At 34.7% G+C, this 20,163-nt stretch overlaps 1 protein-coding gene across 9 annotated transcripts in view; it reads right to left on the reverse strand.

The window, feature by feature from the left end:
- Positions 1-20,163, reverse strand: part of LARP4 (La ribonucleoprotein 4) — a 160,156-nt gene that overhangs the window by 19,187 nt on the left and 120,806 nt on the right. For all 9 annotated transcript variants that reach the window (XM_027592771.2, XM_027592774.2, XM_027592770.2 and 6 more), the window contains 5 exons: positions 18,801-18,904; positions 15,068-15,178; positions 13,786-13,839; positions 1,837-2,049; positions 1,135-1,238 (listed from right to left, as the gene is read on the reverse strand). In XM_027592771.2, coding sequence (XP_027448572.1) covers positions 1,135-1,238; positions 1,837-2,049; positions 13,786-13,839; positions 15,068-15,178; positions 18,801-18,904 — 586 coding nt within the window. The remainder of the gene's footprint in view (positions 1-1,134; positions 1,239-1,836; positions 2,050-13,785; positions 13,840-15,067; positions 15,179-18,800; positions 18,905-20,163) is intronic.

Genomic DNA, 20,163 nt, shown 5'->3' on the forward strand with positions numbered 1-20,163 from the left:
AAATCACTGAAGAAATCATTTAAAAAGCCAAAAACCCAAACCTAGGAGACTCACAAAATAAGCAAACAAAAAACAATAAATGTGAAACTCTTAAATAAATCTAAGCCACTATATAATCCCTTTTTTCTTTGGATACTCATACTTTCAAAAGCCATAATATATACCAAATTACTGAGATTATCAATTAATGTTTACATAAAAAGAGTAACACTTAAGAGACTTACCTTTTATATGATAGCAAATAGTTTCCAGAATTCTCAATAATTTATTTAGAACACCGTTTTTTAAGTATAGGCTTTTAAGTCAAACTGGGCTCAAATTTTGGCTCTCCCAGTTACTAGCTACATGCTTCTAGACATGATATTTAACCTTTTATGTTTCAATTTCCTAATCTTAAATAGATATAACTATCTTACAGGGTTATGAAAACTGTGATAAAATATTTAAAGCCCTTAAAACAAAGCTTTGGATATTAATGTTCAATAAATGGTAGCCATTGTCCAAACACTATAGTTCACAGAAATCATTTCAAAAGTCAATTTTCAAAAATCCTAAGTAACTCATTTTTCCAGCATTCAATACTCAAATCAGCTAACATTTTCTATCCTCAAAAAAACTCTCATTCTCTAAAATATTACCTATTTAACACACTAAATGGTATTTAAACACCAGATCTTATGTTACTATCATAATTTTCTATTATCTCTGTTATTAAAAAATCAGTATGTACAATCTTAGTTCTAAATCTTTTTTTTTTTATACAAATTATCCACTATGAGGTCAAAGTGTGCTTATTAATTCTAGAGTAAATCGTTTAAGCTTTTTACTAAGCTTTATAAATAAGCATTGTGATTACCACAGTAATTCTTTAAGAACTACTGGGAGAATGTTTCCAGCAATTATAAAAAAAAAAAAAAAAAAAAAAAAGAACTACTGGGAACTGTGTACAATAAATTCCACTATGTTTTGTTTTTTGTTTTTGTTTTTATGTAGGCTCCATGCTGGGCATGGAGCCCAATGCCTGGGCTTGAATTCATGACCCTGAGGATCAAGACCTGAGCTGAAATCAAGAGGTTGATGCTTAACTGACTGAGCCACCCTGGCACCCCTATTCCACTATGATTGTTATCTTACCGATTTTTTTGGAATGGTCGAGGCATATTCACAGCAGCAGCATTTGTTTTATAAGATCCTGGTGCATTAAAGCCATTCACAAAACTACCATTGGGAAAGGGAGCCTAAAAGAAAATGTAATGTTTAAAAACAATTAACGAAAAGGGCAAAACCTAGTGTGAAAGCTGTAAGAAACTCCTGATGAACTAACCTAGCATCAAATTTTTTTAAAGATTTTTTATTTTTAAGTAATCTCTACACTCAACATGAGGCTTGAACTCACAACCCCGAGCTCAAGAGTCACATGCTCCACTCAGGATCCCCCTCAATTTCTTTTACAAGGCAAAAATAATTTTAAGCATTTTACTCAATTTTGTAATACTCACTTCAAATATCACTTGATTTACAGAAGGAATCATTAGGTCATTACTTAATAAAGTACATTTCTCTCTGAAAAAGTTGAACTGAAAACATTTTAAACTAATCAGGATTTACCCACTCTCTTATTTTTAATTCATTCAGCAAAATCTAAAGAATAAAATTATAGGAACCAATAGCTCAAGTCTTAGTCACATGGGGATTAGGTATCTTTATCACTACTTAAAAGCCAGAAAGAAACCAATATGAACACAAAACAAAATAAAAAAATAAACTACTCTAGCTGATTTCTTCAAATTTCAGCTTGAGTGAAAAATTTTATAATTCTGTAAGGATCTCACTTACCAGTGGTGTTTCAAAGTAAGGTGCAGGATTTGGTGACCAAGACTGAGGCACAATACTATAAACCGAGTACTGTTGGTGAGGATTATATACAGGCTGCATAAAAACTGGTGAGGCATACTGTGCTTGAGTTTGAATGGGCTGACTATACATACTAGAATCCATTAATCGATAACCATTCTTAGCAAAAAATGTATTGATGGCTTTTATCCTTGCCTAGAAGAAAGAGGAACAAATTATAATGAAGGACTGTGTATCTTCACAAATATATTTAATTTACATTTTAAACATATTTTACATGACTATGTTATTTCTGCCTACTATACAGTCAGTAGAGCAAAAGGAAATGATTGATAGCTTTAAATTATTTAAAAAACTTTTGCATGGCTAATACAACAATGAACAAAGTAAAACCACAAAAGTCAAAATAGTAAAACTAACTGCAACTTACAAATTCTAAAAAAAAGATCAAAAAATGTGTTAGAGAAATGAACAGAGTTCACAGAGAAAAGAAAGGCAAATGGCTCTTAAACATATGAAAAGATGCTAAACCTTGCTTATAAGAGAAATGCGATTAAAAATGGAATTAACATTTCTTACTTACAGAATTGGCAAAAAATCCCAAAATTTGACAGCATACTTTGTTGATAAGGTTGTGGCAAAATACACTGATGATGGGAATGTAAAACAGCACAACCCTTATAAACAAAAACTTAGCAATATGTTCCAAAAATCATATATGCATTTATCACATTCTCATCAATTCCAGTTCAAGGAATCTTTTCCAAATACACACTGAACAAAAAGAAGTTTTAAAAAAAGGATGCACATGGCTGTTCACTGACACTAACTGTAACAGGAAGGGGAAAAAACTATCCCCAACACACACACACACACACACACACACACACACACACACACACACTGAACAGTCCATCAATGATTGAATACACTATATTACAGCCACACAATTGAGTATCACGCAGATGTAAACTGAGGAACTGCTCTAAGTACTATTATGGAGTGATTTCCAGAATACATTATTGTTTAAAAAAAAAAGGCAAAGCAAGGAGGGTAAGAATAGGTATAAGTAAGCTACTGTTTAGCTAAGTCAGGTAACGATCTAAGATATACCTGCATTCACACATAAATATGTGTATGTATTTAATATACTGTTGTATTTTTTTTCAAAGATTTTATTTATTTATTTGACAGACAGAGACACAGTGAGAGAGGGAACACAAGCAGGGGGAGTGGGAGCGGGAGAGGGAGCAGCAGGCTTCCCGTGGAGCAGGGAGCCCAACATGGGACTAGATCCCAGGACTCTGGGATCATGACCTGATCCGAAGGCAAACGCTTAACCGACTGAACCACCTAGGCGCCCCTCATATACTGTTTTACTTTTAAACCATACACACATTGAAAATAAAATTTAAAAAATCAATTGTAAAAGTTAAAAGCAAAATTAACCTAAATGTGCATCTGCATTATATTAGTAATATAACAGAGAAATCCTAAGTGATTTTGAGCCATAATAAAATCAACTGTTATGAATGTTCCTTAGGAATAAACCACAAGGCAAAGTATAGCAAAAAAATTTCTTAGTTTCCAGAATTATATTCCTATTGGTATTGTTATTCTGATACTTTGCATGTGATTATGGGATACAGCAAATCAATAATTATATTGGGGTCACTGAGATCTGAGATTTTCACATGGGAGAAAGAAGACAGATGTGAGATCGAAGAAGTGAAAAGCATGTAGCCTCAGTATAAACTCATGATATATTTTTGTTAAAAACAAACAGGGGCGCCTAGGTGGCTCAGTCGTTAAGTGTCTGCCTTCGGCTCAGGTCATGATCCCAGGGTCCTGGGATCGAGCCCCACGTCGTCGGGCTTCCTGCTCTGAGGGAAGCCTGCTTCTCCCTCTCTTGCTCCCCCTGCTTGTGTTCCCTCTCTGTGTCCCTCTCTGTCAAATAAATAAAATCTTTAAAAACAAATAAACAAACACACACATATTTCATAGCTCTGACCAATGAATGGCTTTTAGACAATGACCACACACAAGAACTCCTTGTGCCTAGCCAGTGGGCTGCAAAATATCATCTCCCCATAAAAGTAAAATGGAAACCCTGGAGACTTGACTGACCCCAGGCCTAAGACACAAAATGTACAAGACATTGGAACATCTTGTCACACGAGGGAGCAAGCAAACCACTGAAAATTACTAAGGCCATGAGAAAAGGCCTCATAAGTTAACTCAAAAGAGCCCACAATGCATCAATAAGGACAACAGACACATCAATATGTTTAAATACCCAACAATAAAAAATACCGAAATGGTCATTTTTGAAGGTTCCTAGGGAACCAACACATCATTTTCAAAAACTGGTAATAAAAGCTAGAACCAAGCATTTATCATGCACTCCAAATATGAGCTGTACCTCAGGGTAATAAAGATGATGGCAAGCTTCCCTTTATAGAAGTCCTTCAACTAATAAATGGAAAAAAAAGAAAGCCTGAAAATAGCACCTCTTTGCAGCCTTTAATTAATAGATTTAGTCAATGATCAGTAGCACCTAGCATAAAAGAGACAGACACAAAAACATACAGGCCTTTTGTTCTCTCTCTGCTGCTCCCAAATCAAACCAAATTTTGATCAAGCCTCTAAATCTAGCTACCAATTTGCATGAAGTACAGGAGACAGAGGATGATGCTACACTACACTAAAAAATATAATTAGCCAATTCAAAAATGGGCAAAGGACTTGAATAGACATTTCTCCAAAGACAATATATAAGACAGGAAATTCTGCAATATGCTACATGGATAAACTCTGAAGACATTGTTAAGTGACATAAACCAGTCACAAAGAAATACTGTATGGTTTCATTTATATGAAGTAATGACAGTAGTCAAAAATCATAGACTAAAAGAATAATGGTGGTTGTCAGGGGCTAGAAGGAGGGGAGAATGGGGAAGTTATTGTTTAATAGGTACAGAATTTCAGTTTTACAAGATGAAGAAAGTTAACGTGAATGGATGGTGGTGAATGTGTTTAGTACGACGGCATTATATACTTAAAAGATGGTAAATTTTATATATATGTATTTTAACACAATAAAAAATATAGCTAGAAAATGAGAAACTCTATAAAACAAATAACTTAGTTATTTCAACATATTTTCAAAAGAAAAAATAAATAAGTAAAGGATGAAACTACAGATATAAAGAAAAAACACAAAAAAATGAGAATCAGGAAAATGTGATATTATAGCTATGATTTTTTAAAAAATCCCTCTTTCAGAGCTACTAAAACGAGTTTATTTACAGATAAAATTAAGTTTCAAATTTGCTTCAAAATAATTGGGGGCATGGAGAAATGGGTGGGAATATGGATGAAGCAAGACCGGCCATGCTCTACAAACTGTTAAAACTGGCTGATGGGATTCTCAGTGATTGATACTATTTTCTCCACTTTTATATATGTTTGAAATTTCCTATACTAAGTTTAAGGAAAAAAAAAAAAGGAAAGAAAGCAATGCTCTAAAACTAAAAGTCAGACCATTTGTTTACATATTACCTGTGGCTGCTTTTGTGCCATAATGGCAGAGTTGAGTAGTTACAACAGATTTCATGATTGGCAAAATCTACAATGTTAACTTTCTGGTCCTTTAAAGAAAAAGTTTACTGACCTTTGTAAAAGAACTAAATAAAACAGCAGCTCTTTCTGCTCATGGGTCCTGTCCCTATGCTATAATAAAACCACCTATTTGCATCAAACGAACAAAAAACCCTAAAACAGGTATTAAGAGGGTTAGATTAGGAATCATCAGCCTCACTAACTTGTTAGGAATATCAAGTGAAATAATGCATTTTAAAGCATAAAAACATGACTTTAACAAATGAACGAAGGGTATGTTTTATGATCCTTATAAGCCAGGAATTCTCCTTCCCTCAAATTGTAACCAATCAAACAATAAGAAATCCATAATGGCCAATCTTGAAAAATCCTTAAAATATCAAACTGACTTTAATATGACCTAAAAAATTTTCAGCTGTTGCTTTTACTAAAGTAATGTCATACACTGTAGTCTACTTAAATTTTAATATATCCCATAAGAAACTAAAACCAAGTAACATTATTTTTTGAATGTGGTCCATTATCAAGAAAATAGTAGCCCAAAGAAAACAACTCCAAGATAACCAGGTACTGGAAACAGCAGACTAAGATTTTAATCCGGCCATTATGAATATATATGGATTAAGAGGAAACTGTGTTCTTAAGGAGCTGAACAAGAAGGGGAATCTCAGCAGAGGGGAAATATTTTTAAACCTGGAAGTTCCAGAACACAACTCGAAGATGAATAGAAATTATCCAATCCAAAGAAGAAAAAGAGATTGAAGAAAAACAAAATCTCAGTGACACCAAGCAGTAATTATGGAGTCTCAAAAGAAGGGTAGAGAAATCAGGCAGAAATTCTTTTTGAAAAACTGGTAGTTGAAAATCCCCCCAATCCAGCAGACAAACATCAATGTGCAAAGCCAAGAAGTTCAGCACATACCAAGCAGGATATAAAAAAACCCGTACCTTGAAACACAATAGTCAATCTACTGAAAACCAAACATAAAACAAAAAAATATCTTGATAGCAGGCAAAAAAGACCACATTATATAAAGAGAGTAACAATAATGCCTCACCAGAAACAAGAGAGGCCAGGAGACAACAGAATATCTTAAAAGGAAAGAAAAAATTAGAACTATCAATCTAAAATTCTGTATCCATGGAAAATACCCATCAAAAATGAGCATGAAATATAGAACAGTTTTAAGATAAGTAGAAACTAAGAAAATTCATTACTGGTAGGCACTATAAGAAACATCAAATGAAGTTCTTTAGGCTGAAGGAACTAATACGAGACAGACCTCATCTACAGGAAGAACAGCAATAAAAAAAGCTTCCCTGCTTAATTACAAGAGAAAAAAGATGAAATGGAAGCAGTTTACTTGAGCTCATATAATAAAAGCTCTATGGGACTCTTCCAGAAGCCTGTCTTTAGGCCAAAGTCTGCAAGTACTCTTGACCTTGGATATCCATTGCACAATAGTCTGAATTCTCCCAAATTATCATGGGTAATTTTAGAATCATGGCCATTATAAATAATTTGCCAATTAATTGTGCACAAAGATATTTTAATAAAATGTAGCATTATGGTTTCCTATAAGTTTTATAAGTATTTAAAATTTTTGTGAAAAATTTAGATAACTGATTCAGAAGAAAACAGTAACACAGCAGATTCTTTATATACAATAGACAAAACCTAAGAGAGAAAAGTTTAAGGTCTAAATAGGAGTTTATTATTTAAAGGCATTTAAAAAAATCAATTTAATTTCACATATTTTAAACTTTAAAATAAAAGTAACTCTCCATTAAAAGATCACTTTTCTTAGGTTAAGAACAGAATTACTAATATTTCCATTTTGTATTTGTATATACTGTACCTATAAAGCAGAAATCAATATATAGTAAATTAATTTACCCCATCAAAGAATAATAAGTAGTAAATAAGTCATGTTAACATGCTGCAAGAAGTGTTTTGTTTTGTTTTGTTTTGTTTTGTTTTACTTTTAATACATTATGCTTTATAGATTCAGGAAAAGAATTACAAACAGATCCTGTATTAGATAAAGTAGACTAAATTAATGCAACAAATACACAAAAATTTAAAAGGCCCAAACACACAAAAATGGTATTTCTCTTACTTAATAATAAATTTGACAAAATAGGCAAAGACTTATACACTGAAAACTAGAAGGCAATGCTCAGAAACCAAAGCCTAAATAAATGACGAGAGATACCACGTTAGAAGATTAAATATTATGAAGGTGGCAATTCTCCCAAACTAGAGTTGATGAAATCCCAATCAAAATCCCAACAAGCGTTGCTGTAAAACCGACATACTCATTTGAAAATTTATATGGAAATGTTAAGGACCTGGAATACCTAATTTTGGAAAGTCAAAAATTTGAGAACTTAGACATTACCCAATCTTACAATTTTTTATAAAGCTACAGTAATCAAGACATTAGGGAACTGATTTAAAGATAAACATACAGATCAATGGAACAGAACAGCGTCCACAAATTGACCAAAGCATATATGATCAACAAATAGTCAACAAAGTAACCAAGAGTCTTTTCAACAGGTAACATTGGAACAAATGTACATACATTTTAAAAAAGAACCCTGACTCTTCACAACACACAAAAGAAACGTGAAATAGATCATAAAATCTAAATGTGAGTATAATCTTAATGTTAAAGTATAATACTTCTAGAAGAAATCATAAAAGAAAATATTCAAGAACCTAGAAGACATTGACTTCAGATAAGACAAAAAATAATGAACCCTAAAAGAAAAGTGAGATAAAACAGACTTTATTAGGGGCACCTGGGTGGCTCAGTCAGTTAAACGTCTGCCTTTGGCTCAGATCATGATCTCAGGGTCCTAGGATTGAGCCCCGCATCGAAGCCCTGCATCAGGTCCCCTGCTCGTGCTTGCTAAGTAAATAAATAAAATCTTAAAAACAGACTTTATTAAAATTAAACTTCTAAAATTTTTTTAAAAACTTCTGCTCTTTGGTCAATTAATTTTTGACAAAGGAGGCAAGAATATACAATGGGGAAAAGACAGTCTCTTCAATAAACAGTGTTGGAAAAATTAACTACATGCAAAACCATGAAACTGGACCACTTTTTAATTTTTTAATTTTAATTTTTTTTTAAAGATTTTATTTATTTGACAGAGTGAGACACAGGGAGAGAGGGAACACAAGCAGGAAGAGTGGGAGGGGGAGAAGCAGGCTTCCCGCGGAGCGGGGAGCCTGATGTGGGGTTCGATCCCAGGACCCTGGGATCATGACTTGAGCCGAAGGCAGACGTTTAACGACTAAGCCACCCAGGCGCCCCTGGACTGCTTTTTTATACCCTATACAAAAATAAACTCAAAATGGATTAAAGACTCAAATATTAAGACCAGAAACCATAAAACTCCTGGAAGAAAACCAAGGCAATTAGCTCTTTAACATCAGTATTAGCGGTATTTTTTTGGATGTGTCTCCTCAGGAAACACAAGCAAAAATAAACAAATGGGACTATTTCAAACTACAAAGCTTTTGCACAGTAAAGGAAACCATCAACCAAATGGAAAGGCAACCTACTGAATGGAAGAAGGTATCTGCAAATGATAAAAATGATAAGGGATTAATATCCAAATTATATAAATAACTCACACAACTCAAAACCCAAACAATCCAATTTAAAACATTGGCAGAGGACCTGAAGAGACATTTCTCCAAAGAAGACATACAGATGGCCAAAAGACACATGAAAAGATGCTCAACATCACTAACCATCAGGGAAATGCAAATCAAAATCACAATGAGGTATCTCCTCACACTTGTCACCAGGCTTTATTTAAAAAAAAAAAAAAAAAAAAAGGAAGTAACAAATGTTGGTGAGAATATGGGAAAAAGGGCACCCTCTGTGTACTGCTGGTGGGAATGCAAAATGATGCAGCCACTATGGAAAAAATATGAAGGTTTCTCGGGACACCTGGGTGGCTCAGTCAGTTAAGCAACTGCTTTCGGCTGAGGTCATGATCCCAGGGTCCTGGGATTGAGTTTCGCATCAGGCTCCCTGCTCAGTGGAGAGCCTGCTTCTCCCTCTGCCTGCGACTCCCCCTGCTTGTGCTTTCTCTGACAAATAAATAAAATCTAAAAAAAGTATGAAAAAAAGTATCAAAAAATTAAAAATACATCTACCATGATCCAGCAATTCCATTTCTGGGTACTTATTCAAAGAAAACAAAAATGCTAACTTGAAAAAACACACACATCCCTATGTCCACTGTAGCCTTACTTAGAACAGCCAAGATATGAAAGCAACTTAAGTGTCCATCGATAGATGAATGGATAAAGATGATGTGGTACACACACACACACACACACACACACACACAGAGACACGAGTATCAGCTATAAAAAAGAACAAAATCTTGCCATTTGCCACAACGTCGATATTATGCTAAGTGAAATAAGTCAGACAGGAAAAAACAAACACTGGTTGATTTCACTTACATGCGGAATCTAAAAAACAATACAAACGAAACAGAAACAAACTCATGTAGTCAGAGAAAAATCTGGTGGTTGCCAAGGGGTGGGGAGGACTGGGTGGAAGGATGGACAAAATGGGAAAATTAAAAGGTTCAAATTTCCAGTTACAAAATAAGTGGTGGGGATGTAATGTATCCATAGAGAATACAGTTAATAATATTGTAACAACTTTGTATGGTGATGTAAGGTAGCTAGATTTATGATGGCAATCAATTCCTATGTATATAAATGTTGAATCACTATGTAGGACACCTGAAACTAATATAATATTGTACATCAGCTACATTTCCTTTAAAAACAACAATAACAAAAACCTCTAAAACTTCTGCTCTTCAAATATGCACTGTTAAGAAAATAAGACGGCAAATCACCGGCTAGGGGGAAATAGATTTGAAATACAAACATACCTGACAAAGAACTTTTACCCAGAATATATAAAGAACTCTTATAATTCAATAATAAGACCAACAAGTTTTTTTTAAATAGAAAGAAGATTCACAAAGTGACTAGATAATCGAACTAAGTACATTTCTACTATTTGGCAATAAAAAAGAATATACTACCAAAAAATTACAAAACACACAGAGAAATAGAGAACTATGGCCCATTCACAGGAAGAACAGAATTTGATAGAAACCATCCTAAGTAAGCCCAGACATTGGAATTACTGGTCAAAGATGTTAAATCAACTATCTTAAATATGCTTAATGAGCTAATGGAAACCATGGACAAACCTAAGAGTAATCAAGAAAAAGACATATGAACAAAACAATGTAAAGGAAATCAATAGGCCTATCCTATGAGAAATATTACTGGGAGTTATTCAGGGTGAAATAAAGATAGCAGAGAGTAACTAAAAGCCTTAAGAAGAAATAAAGAACACTGACAAGGATAATTACATAGGTAAATACAAAAAATATTATTATACGTTTGGTATACAATTCCTCTTTTTTCTTATCAGATTTAAAAGAGAAATTAATAAAACAGAGAAGTATAGAAGCAGAGTATTTGTATACTATTGGAACTAAGCTGGTATTATTCACATGAGGTTGTTATAAATTTAATCCTCACCAAGACAACTATACACACACACACACTTTATATATTTAAAAACATATGGAACAGGAAAGAAGGAAATCAAAAATTGGAAATCAAAAAGGCAACAAAAGAAAAAACTGGGGGGGGCACTTGGGTGGCACAGTCTTTAAGCGTCTGCCTTCAGCTCAGGTCTTCATCTCAGGTCATGATCCCTGCGTTGTGCTCCCTACTCAGCAGAGAGTCTGCTTCTCCCTCTCCCTCTGCCTCCCCTCCCCCTGCTCGTGCTCTCTCTCTCTCTCTCTCAAATAATCTTAAAGAAAAAAAAAAAAAGAAAAATTGAGGAGAAGAAAGAAAACCCATGAAAGACATACAGAAAATACCAAAAGTGGAAGAAGTATCTTTCCTTATCAGTAATTATTTTAATGTAAATGAATTAAACTCTCCTATTCAAAGGCAGAGACTAGCAGATTGAATTAAAAAAACAGGATCCATCTATATGCTATCTATAACAGATTCATTTTAAATTCAAAGACACTGAAAGTAACAGGATGGAAAAGGACATTCCAAGCAAATAGCAACCAAAATACACCTAAGACGGCTATACAGTTGACCCTTTCAACACAGGTTTGAACAGCATGTGTCTACTTATAGGCAGATGTTTTCAATAAATACAGTACAGTACTGTAAATGTATTTTCTTTTCCTTTATTTTTTAAAGATTTTTATTTATGTATTTTTTGAAGACTTTTTTTGAAGATTTTATTTATTTATATGACAGAGAGAAAGAAAGCACAAGCAGGGGGAACAGCAGGCAGAGGGAGAGGGAGAAGCAGACTGCCATGGAGAAGGGAGTACGATGCAGGGCTCAATCCCAGGACCCTGGGATTAGGACCTGAGCCGAAGGCAGATACTTACCCAAATGAGCCACCCAGGCGCCCCAAGATTTTTGTTCATTTATTTTAGAGAGCGTAAATCCATGCCTGCACATGAATTGGGGGAGGGGTAGAGGGAGAAAGAGAATCTCAAGCGGACTCCTTGCTGAGCACAGAGCCTGACCTGAAGTGAAATCAAGAGGTGGATGCTTAACCAACTGAGACTCTAAGGCATCTTCCTTTATTTTAATAACACTTTCTTTTCTTTAGTTTACTTTATTCTAAGAATGCAGTATACAATACACACAATATGTAACATACATTTGTTAATCGACTGTTTCTGTTATTGGTAAGGCTTCCCATCAAGACTAGGCTATTAGGGGCGCCTGGGTGGCTCAGTTGGTTAAGCGACTGCCTTCGGCTCAGGTCATGATCCTGGAGTCCCGCAATCGAGTCCCGCCTTGGGCCTCCCTGCTCAGCGGGGAGTCTGCTTCTCCCTCTGACCCTCCCCCCTCTTGCGCTCTCTTTCATTCTCTCAAATAAATAAATAAAATCTTAAAAAAAAAAGAAAAAAAAAGAAAAAAAGAGTAGGCTATTAGTTCTAAATTTTGGGGAGTCAAAAGTTTATGTGGAGGTGCCTGAGTGGGTCAGTTGGTTAAACTGTCTGCCTTTGGCTCAGGTCATGATCCCAGGGTCCTGGGTTTGGGCCTCACCTCAGGCTCCCTGCTCAGCAGACAGCCTGCTTCTTCTCCCTCTGCTGCTCCCTGCTTGAGCTCGCTCTCTAATACATAAATAAAATCTTAAAAGGAAAAAGTTATACATGGATTTTCAACTGCCTGGGAAAGGGCAGGTCAGCACTGCCACGCCTCTTGCTGTTCAAGAGTCAACTGACTTTTTATTATTAGGCAAAACAGACTTTAAGTTACAAAAGGTTACAAGAAACAAAGGACATTATACACTAATAAAAGGTTCAATCCAGCAAAAAGATAGAATATAAATATATGTATCTGCCATCAGAGTCTGAAGACACATAAAGCAAACACTGACAAGAGCTGGATGCTTAAAACAACTGAGCCACCCAGGTACCCTAGGATTCTATTTTAGATGGTAGCTCTGGTAGCAACTGGAGAATGAAAAGTGGGGGGAAAGCTGAAGGCATAACAATTAAAAGGTTACTCTAATTGTTCAAGCCTAAACAATAGCAGTAATAATTGAAACAAGTTTTAAAAGTAGATTCCATGGGATCTGAGAAAAGATAAGACCTGTAAAGATAGTGAGCAAGTGTCATCAATGATAATTCCCAGATGCCCAAACAGGTGAACATAAATGTGGTAATGCAATTAATTTTGAGATGAGGATGACAGTATTGAGAATGTTTTCCACCTTTGTTACTAAAAAATTAGTCCCGGGCGCCTGGGTGGCTCAGTTGGTTGAGCGACTGCCTTCGGCTCAGGTCATGATCCTGGAGTCCCAGGATCGAGTCCCACATCGGGCTCCCTGCTCAGCAGGAAGTCTGCTTCTCCCTCTGACCCTCTTCCCTCTCGTGCTCTCTGTCTCTCATTCTCTCTCTCTCAAATAAATAAATAAAATCTTAAAAAAAAAAAATAAAAAAATAAAAAATTATTCCCGCTCCTCATTTTGAGTATCTTACAAGTTGTCAATCAGCATCTAACTAAAACTTCATGCTGTCTAAAGGTAGGCCTTTAAAAAGAATTGCTACCTTAACTAATTTTCTAGCACATTATATGAAATTTCTTTAAAATCATTACAGGTTTTATAAAATATTATCCAGACGTGTTTTAAATTCTCAAATAGACAAGCAACAAAAATTTTCTGGTTCACACTAGCTCACTTACAAACATTTTCTTACCATGATTGGCTTGCCCTGAAATGTTTTAACTTCTTCTCTTAAGTATTTAAAAGCCTGTTAACAAAGCAGAAAGGAACTTTTATTAGCATTCAAACATTTCACTAAAACTAAAGTAATCTTTATTCTATCAAGAGTTTGGTATTAGCAACCATCTCCAAGCTAAACAATAAAAAATTCTGAAGTCAACTCCATTATGCAGGTGATAAGGAATAAAAAAGTAAAAACACTCCAGTTGAAGTTCACATTTACTATAGATTAATGCAGGAAAAAAAAATGCACAAAAAACAGAGCCCAAATTTCTCTACATATTTACAGTCTTCTAAGATGAAGAATTAAAAAAAAAAATCAGTGGGGTGCCTGGCTGGCTCAGTTGATGGGACTATGCAACTCTTGATCTCAGGGTCGTAACTTCGAGCTCCACACTGGGGGTAGAGTTTACTTTAAAAATTAATCAATCGGGGCTCCTGGGTGGCTCAGTCATTACGTGTCTGCCTTTGGCTCAAGTTATGATCCCAGGGTCCTGGGATCGAGCCCCACATCAGGCTCCCTGCTCAGCGGGAAGCCTGCTTCTCCCTCTCCCATTCCCCCTGCTTGTGTTCCTGCTCTCGCTATCTCTCTCTGTCAAATAAATAAATAAAATCTTAAAAAAAAAAATCAGTGAGTGGTTTTAAAATGCTGTATTTTTTGTTATGTTTCAATGGATTATTTCTCTTTAAGTTGGACATGACAACAAGAGTAAAATCATTAATGTCAAAATTCCAAGAATCAGAAAGGAAGTTATATATTTATTGTGGGCCTAGTATGTATATACTAGAAATACCAACTACTGAGTATGTGGTTTCCAATCTTTAAATTAATTCTAAAATTGTGTGTTAATTTTTTTTTTTTTAAAGATTTTATTTATTCATTCATGAGAGACAGAGGGATAGAGAGAGAGAGAAGCAGAGGGAGAAGCAGGCTCCCAAGGAGCAGGGAGCCCGATGCGGGACTCAATCCCAGGACCCTGGGATCATGACCTGAGCCGAAGGCAGACACTTAACCATCTGAGCCACCCAGGCGCCCGTGTGTTAATTTTTTTATTGATAGGAAACAAACTTCTTAAATTGAAATTGAAAAAGCTTTAGGAAAATGATCAAAAAGGAAACCAATTAAGAAGCACAACCAAAAAGGTGAACTAGGTGCTCAATAGCTCAACAGTTTTTACAAATATTGCTGTGAGCACATATTTTCTCCTACTTCTTTTATCACCAGGACTTCAAATCAGAAGAAAAGTTTTTCTCACCTGTTGTGCATCTGTGTCTGACTGGAAAGTGATATACCAGTTGCTATTGTGTGCAAACTCACAGCTTATCACCTTGGGGCAGTTTTCATTCTTGAACAAAGCTTTAACTTCCTAAAAAAGAAAAACTTTAGTGTAAATTTCGAATATGATTTATAGATAGAATCTTATTTTAATATCAGCAAAACTGAAGCATTTCACTCTTAGTGGCAAGCTAAATTTTCCTTAACAGTAAAATCTCTCTAGACCTGCCATTATCCAAAAAAGGAAAAGTATGTCCTCCATTAACATTTTCTAGTGCTTAGTATTTATTTTCATGCATTCTCATTCAATCCAGATGCTGTCTACATCAGAGTCACAGATATGAACTCTGTGCAAAGATAGTTTCGCTTTTCCATAATCGAAACTGAAATTTCAGTAACTGAAACCTAAAACAAATATATGCATTTCAAAAAAGATGATTACCAAAACTCAGAACTGTGTAGAAATTTATAAAAAGAAAAGAAAGAAAACAACTAGAAGTCAACATTAAGTATCTCTAAATGGTTACAGAGAGAAAGGAAACATTTATTGTAATCCCATGCAGGGTGAGACACAGATTTAACCTGAAAACAACCCTGTTTTAAAGATTTTATCATATCCATTTTACAGCTGAGGAAATGGTAGCTCAAACTGTTTAACCTACTCACGCTATCACAAAGAACTCAAATCCAGATTTGTATGCCTCCAAACTCCATTTTGTCTAATACCTACCTGAGTTCAAGGAGAAATTCAATAATAACCATTAATTCCTAAATACTGAAGAATCTTATTAGGTTAAAGTGCCCACAAAATACCAAAATATCACAAGGTATCCATTTTTAAAAAGGCAATTACTAAGCTGATGGGACAATCAACATGGTAACAGTGAAGTCTAACCTGTATTCTAATTCCCTCAAATTTTTGCTACACTGAATTAAAAAAAATTACATCTCTACTTATGATGAAATTTGCTTGGGTCAAATACTACTCAAAATAAATAGTGTGCAACCAGCTGAGTTTTGTGACATTTGTGAAAGTGGTGAAATATCACCAAGTTCAGTTAATAAAATTCTCATCCAGTCCAGAATTACATTTCCATAATCACAGAACTATCTGTGGAACTGTTAGACTGCCACCCACTGATCTCTACCTTCAAAAATCCATATATTCTCCAGATATTTCTAATTCTCTTAAATGTATAATGAATTGATTCATTTATTTAAATCTTTTTATTTTCAGCCTTTATTATTCTTTAGGAAGAATTATGTTCATAGATTTACTTTCCCAAGTATAAAAAAAGAAGTCTGGATCTAAAGTAATTTGTTCCACTTGACAGGCACCTTTAAAGTCACCAGCCCAAATCCCTTAAGTTAATTTGAATTTCAGTGATTACTGCCTAGGCTGACTTTCTCTGGCTATCTTAGTCATCTGCACTTTACTTTTTTTTTAATGAACAGTATGTTGCTGCCTTGTTCCTTTTTATTTATTGCTTTTCGTGTGTGACCTATGTATTCAGAATATAAATTACAATAATTATAAAAATGATAATATTGGCTAATATTAGATTTGTTTTACATGCCAAGTACTGCTCTAAGTTCTTTATATACTAACTCATTTATTTTTCACAATTTTATGAGTTACTTATTACTATTATCCCATTTAACAGATGAAAAAAAAACAAAGCAAAAGAGGTTAAGTAACTTATGCAAGGTCATAGAGCTATGAAGTAAAAAGTTGGAATTTAAATCCAGGCAGCTTGGTTCTAGAGTGCAGGCTCATATATTCTACACTGTTTATTAATAATGCAAATATTCTTCCCATTCTGCAATTTTCCTTTCAATTTGTTAGTTTTGACATATAGTTCATAATTTTTAAAAAGATCTATCTAGTGACAGTTTCTTTTCTAATTTCTTTGTTTCTAAGTTTAGGAAATCTTCATTCTGGAGAGTTAATACTGAATGAATCTGGGCAAAAAGATTAACTACTAATGTGCTACATTTGTTAGGTGGCAAGAGTCTAAAAATTCTTTTTTAAATGGCTAACCAATTACCATATATCAGTTACTAATTAATCCTCCCCATCTTTAACTTATTATCATTAACATGGCAACTTAGTGTGAAGTCCTGTGGTTTACTGTTTAAGAAACATGGGCTTTGGAATCAGAGAGAGCGAGTTCAAATCAGATTCGGTCATTTAAACAGCCCATGTGTCTTTAGGCAAGTTATTTAACCATACTAAGGCTCAGTTACTTATCTGTAAAACAGAGATAACAAAACCTTAGGCTTTAAATTACCATAAAGTACACAGCACAATACTTGGTAGAACCTAATTACTAAATAAATGTTATCATAGATACATTACTATATAAAAGGGTCTATTCCAGGATTATATTGTTTCATTCAAATACTATTTTATTCCTTTACCTGTACCAAACCATCTTTATGACTGCAACTCTGCTTTATATTTGCTAGAGAGTAGAATTAGTCTCGAATCTTATTTTTCTTCCTCATTCCTAAGTTTATTCTTTCAGATTAATCCTCAAGTTCCCAAAAGAGCCTATTTATATTTTAATTGCCAGTCAAATCAATAAATTGAGAACTAGTAACACTGCAATACTCAGTCTACCATTCTAAGAACATGGAATTATATCTTCCTCCTCCCTCTGTACCATTCTTCCAGTGTTTCAGAATTTACAAAATTTAACCTATTCACATAATTGATATGAGGGCACTGACTTATACTTTGTTTACCTTCAATTTAAACAGTTAAAGAACACTTAGCTTAATGAGATACCACCTCACACCAGTGAGAATGGCTAAAACAGAAAGGGGAACCCTCCTACATTGTTGGTGGGAATGCAAGCTGGTGCAGCCACTCTGGAAAACAGTATGGAGGTTCCTCAAAAAGTTGAAAATAGAGCTACCATACGACCCAGCAATTGCACTACTGGGTATTTACCCCAAAGATACAAATGTAGGGATCTGAAGGGGTACGTGAACCCTGATGTTTATACCAGCAATGTCCACAATAGCCAAACTATGGAAAGAGCCAAGATGTCCATTGACAGATGAATGGATAAAGATGTGGTATATATATACAATGGAATATTATGCAGCCATCAAAAGGAATGAAATCTTGCCATTTGCAATGACGTGGATGGAACTGGAGGGTATTATGATGAGCGAAATAAGTCAATCAGAGAAAGACATGTATCATATGACCTCACTGATATGAGGAATTCTTAATCTCAGGAAACAAACTGAGGGCTGCTGGAGTGGTGGGAGGTGGGAGGGATGAGGTGGCTGGGTGATAGACATTGGGTAGGGTATGTGCTATGGTGAGTGCTGTGAATTGTGTAAGACTGTTGAACCACAGACCTGTACCTCTGAAACAAATAATACATTATATGTTAAAAAAAAAAAAGCAGGAAGGGAAAAATGAGGGGGGTGAAATTGGAGGGGGAGACGATTGGACTATGAGACTATGGACTCTGAGAAACAAACTGAGGGCTCTAGAGGGGAGGGGGTGGGGGGATGGGTTAGCCTGGTGATGGGTGTTAAAGAGGGCACGTACTGAATGGAGCACTGGATGATATACGCCAACAATGAATCATGGAACACTACATCAAAAACTAATGATGTAATGTATGGTGATTAACATAATAAAGTAAAATTAAAAAAAAAACACTTAGCTTTAACAATGCTTAATAATTTACCTCTATAGGTGTCGTTTCAGGAATCTCTCTAAGAATCACAATACAACGCTTATGACTTGGTCTCACTTTCTCACCCTTCTCATCAACTTGTACCATAGGAGACGCTGAAATTTAAAAAAGTGTTTCATTCAAAAGTGACAAGGAGAGATATTAATATTGCCATTAAAAACTATTCATTTCTATTTCCAAGTGAATAAATTAGCAGAGAAATTAAATTGTAGAACGAAAGATTACAGTTGTAACAAAATATTTTGAGATTAATATACAAGAAACATTGTCAAGTGTTATTCTTTGAACAAATATACAGAGTACCTACTTTGTATCTTGGCACTGTGTTGGAGTTGAAAAACTTTCAAGAGTATACAATACGTATCTAACAAGGTAAAATTATCCTGTGTATAATTACTGAATTCTGGATTTCTGGAGATAATAAAAATCAGTGTACTTGCATTCCACTCTTGTAACTGGATGACAGTATTGCATTCTGACATGCGAAGAAATTCTTAAAATTCAAGTCTAAGCACTTAAACCAAGAATTAAACTCAAATGATTATAACTTTCCCTTGATTTTAACATATTTATTCTTCCATACTATTTACAGACACTGAGAGGCCATCTTCTAGATGCTGATTTTGAGGAAATATTTAATGAAGATAGTACCATCTAACCAAAACTTTTATTCCTAGTCCCTTCAGAGAGATAATATGCCACACCTCTCTGAACAGGTTAAGTAGTGAGAATAAAAGAAACAGAGAAGAAGAGTTGGGTTTAAGTACTAGGTTCTAGCCCTCAGTGGAGGATTCTGCTGGTGTCTTGGCTGATTTTTTTTCTGATTACAAGACTGGGTTGTTTTAAGAAACCACTGCACAAACCAGAGATTTCATAAATGTTTTTAGCCCTCTGAGAATGGAAATCTACTCTCATATAAGCCTATTATTGTACTTGGTATATTTAACTTTTAAACATTTTCAACAACACATTTCATATAAAAATGAAGAGCTGCCTTTATTCAGTCAAGTAGTTAAAAACTTGGTAAGGTTTTGCTAAGAAAGGTTAGCAAGAAATACTGATATAAGACATAAAGACCATTAAAAATGCTTAGAACCTCAAATTCTTTACTAAACTTTAGAGTAGTATTTGTCAAACTACAGACTGCAATTCTTTAACAGGTTGTGAAATCAATTTAGGGGGGAAAAAAGAGTTAATTCCAAGCATTTAGTATTAATCTGAGTAATTAACATTTCAGTTGTGTGTGGGTATGTGGTGTATGTACTGGGCCATAACGTAAAATGTACTTCATACTTGGTTCAAAAGTTTGAAACAATGCTTTAGAAGATGTGATAATGATACATACAACTTTCTA

Source organism: Zalophus californianus, chromosome 9 (genome assembly GCF_009762305.2).
Source record: "Zalophus californianus isolate mZalCal1 chromosome 9, mZalCal1.pri.v2, whole genome shotgun sequence".
In the NCBI taxonomy this organism is placed as follows: Eukaryota; Metazoa; Chordata; class Mammalia; order Carnivora; family Otariidae; genus Zalophus; species Zalophus californianus.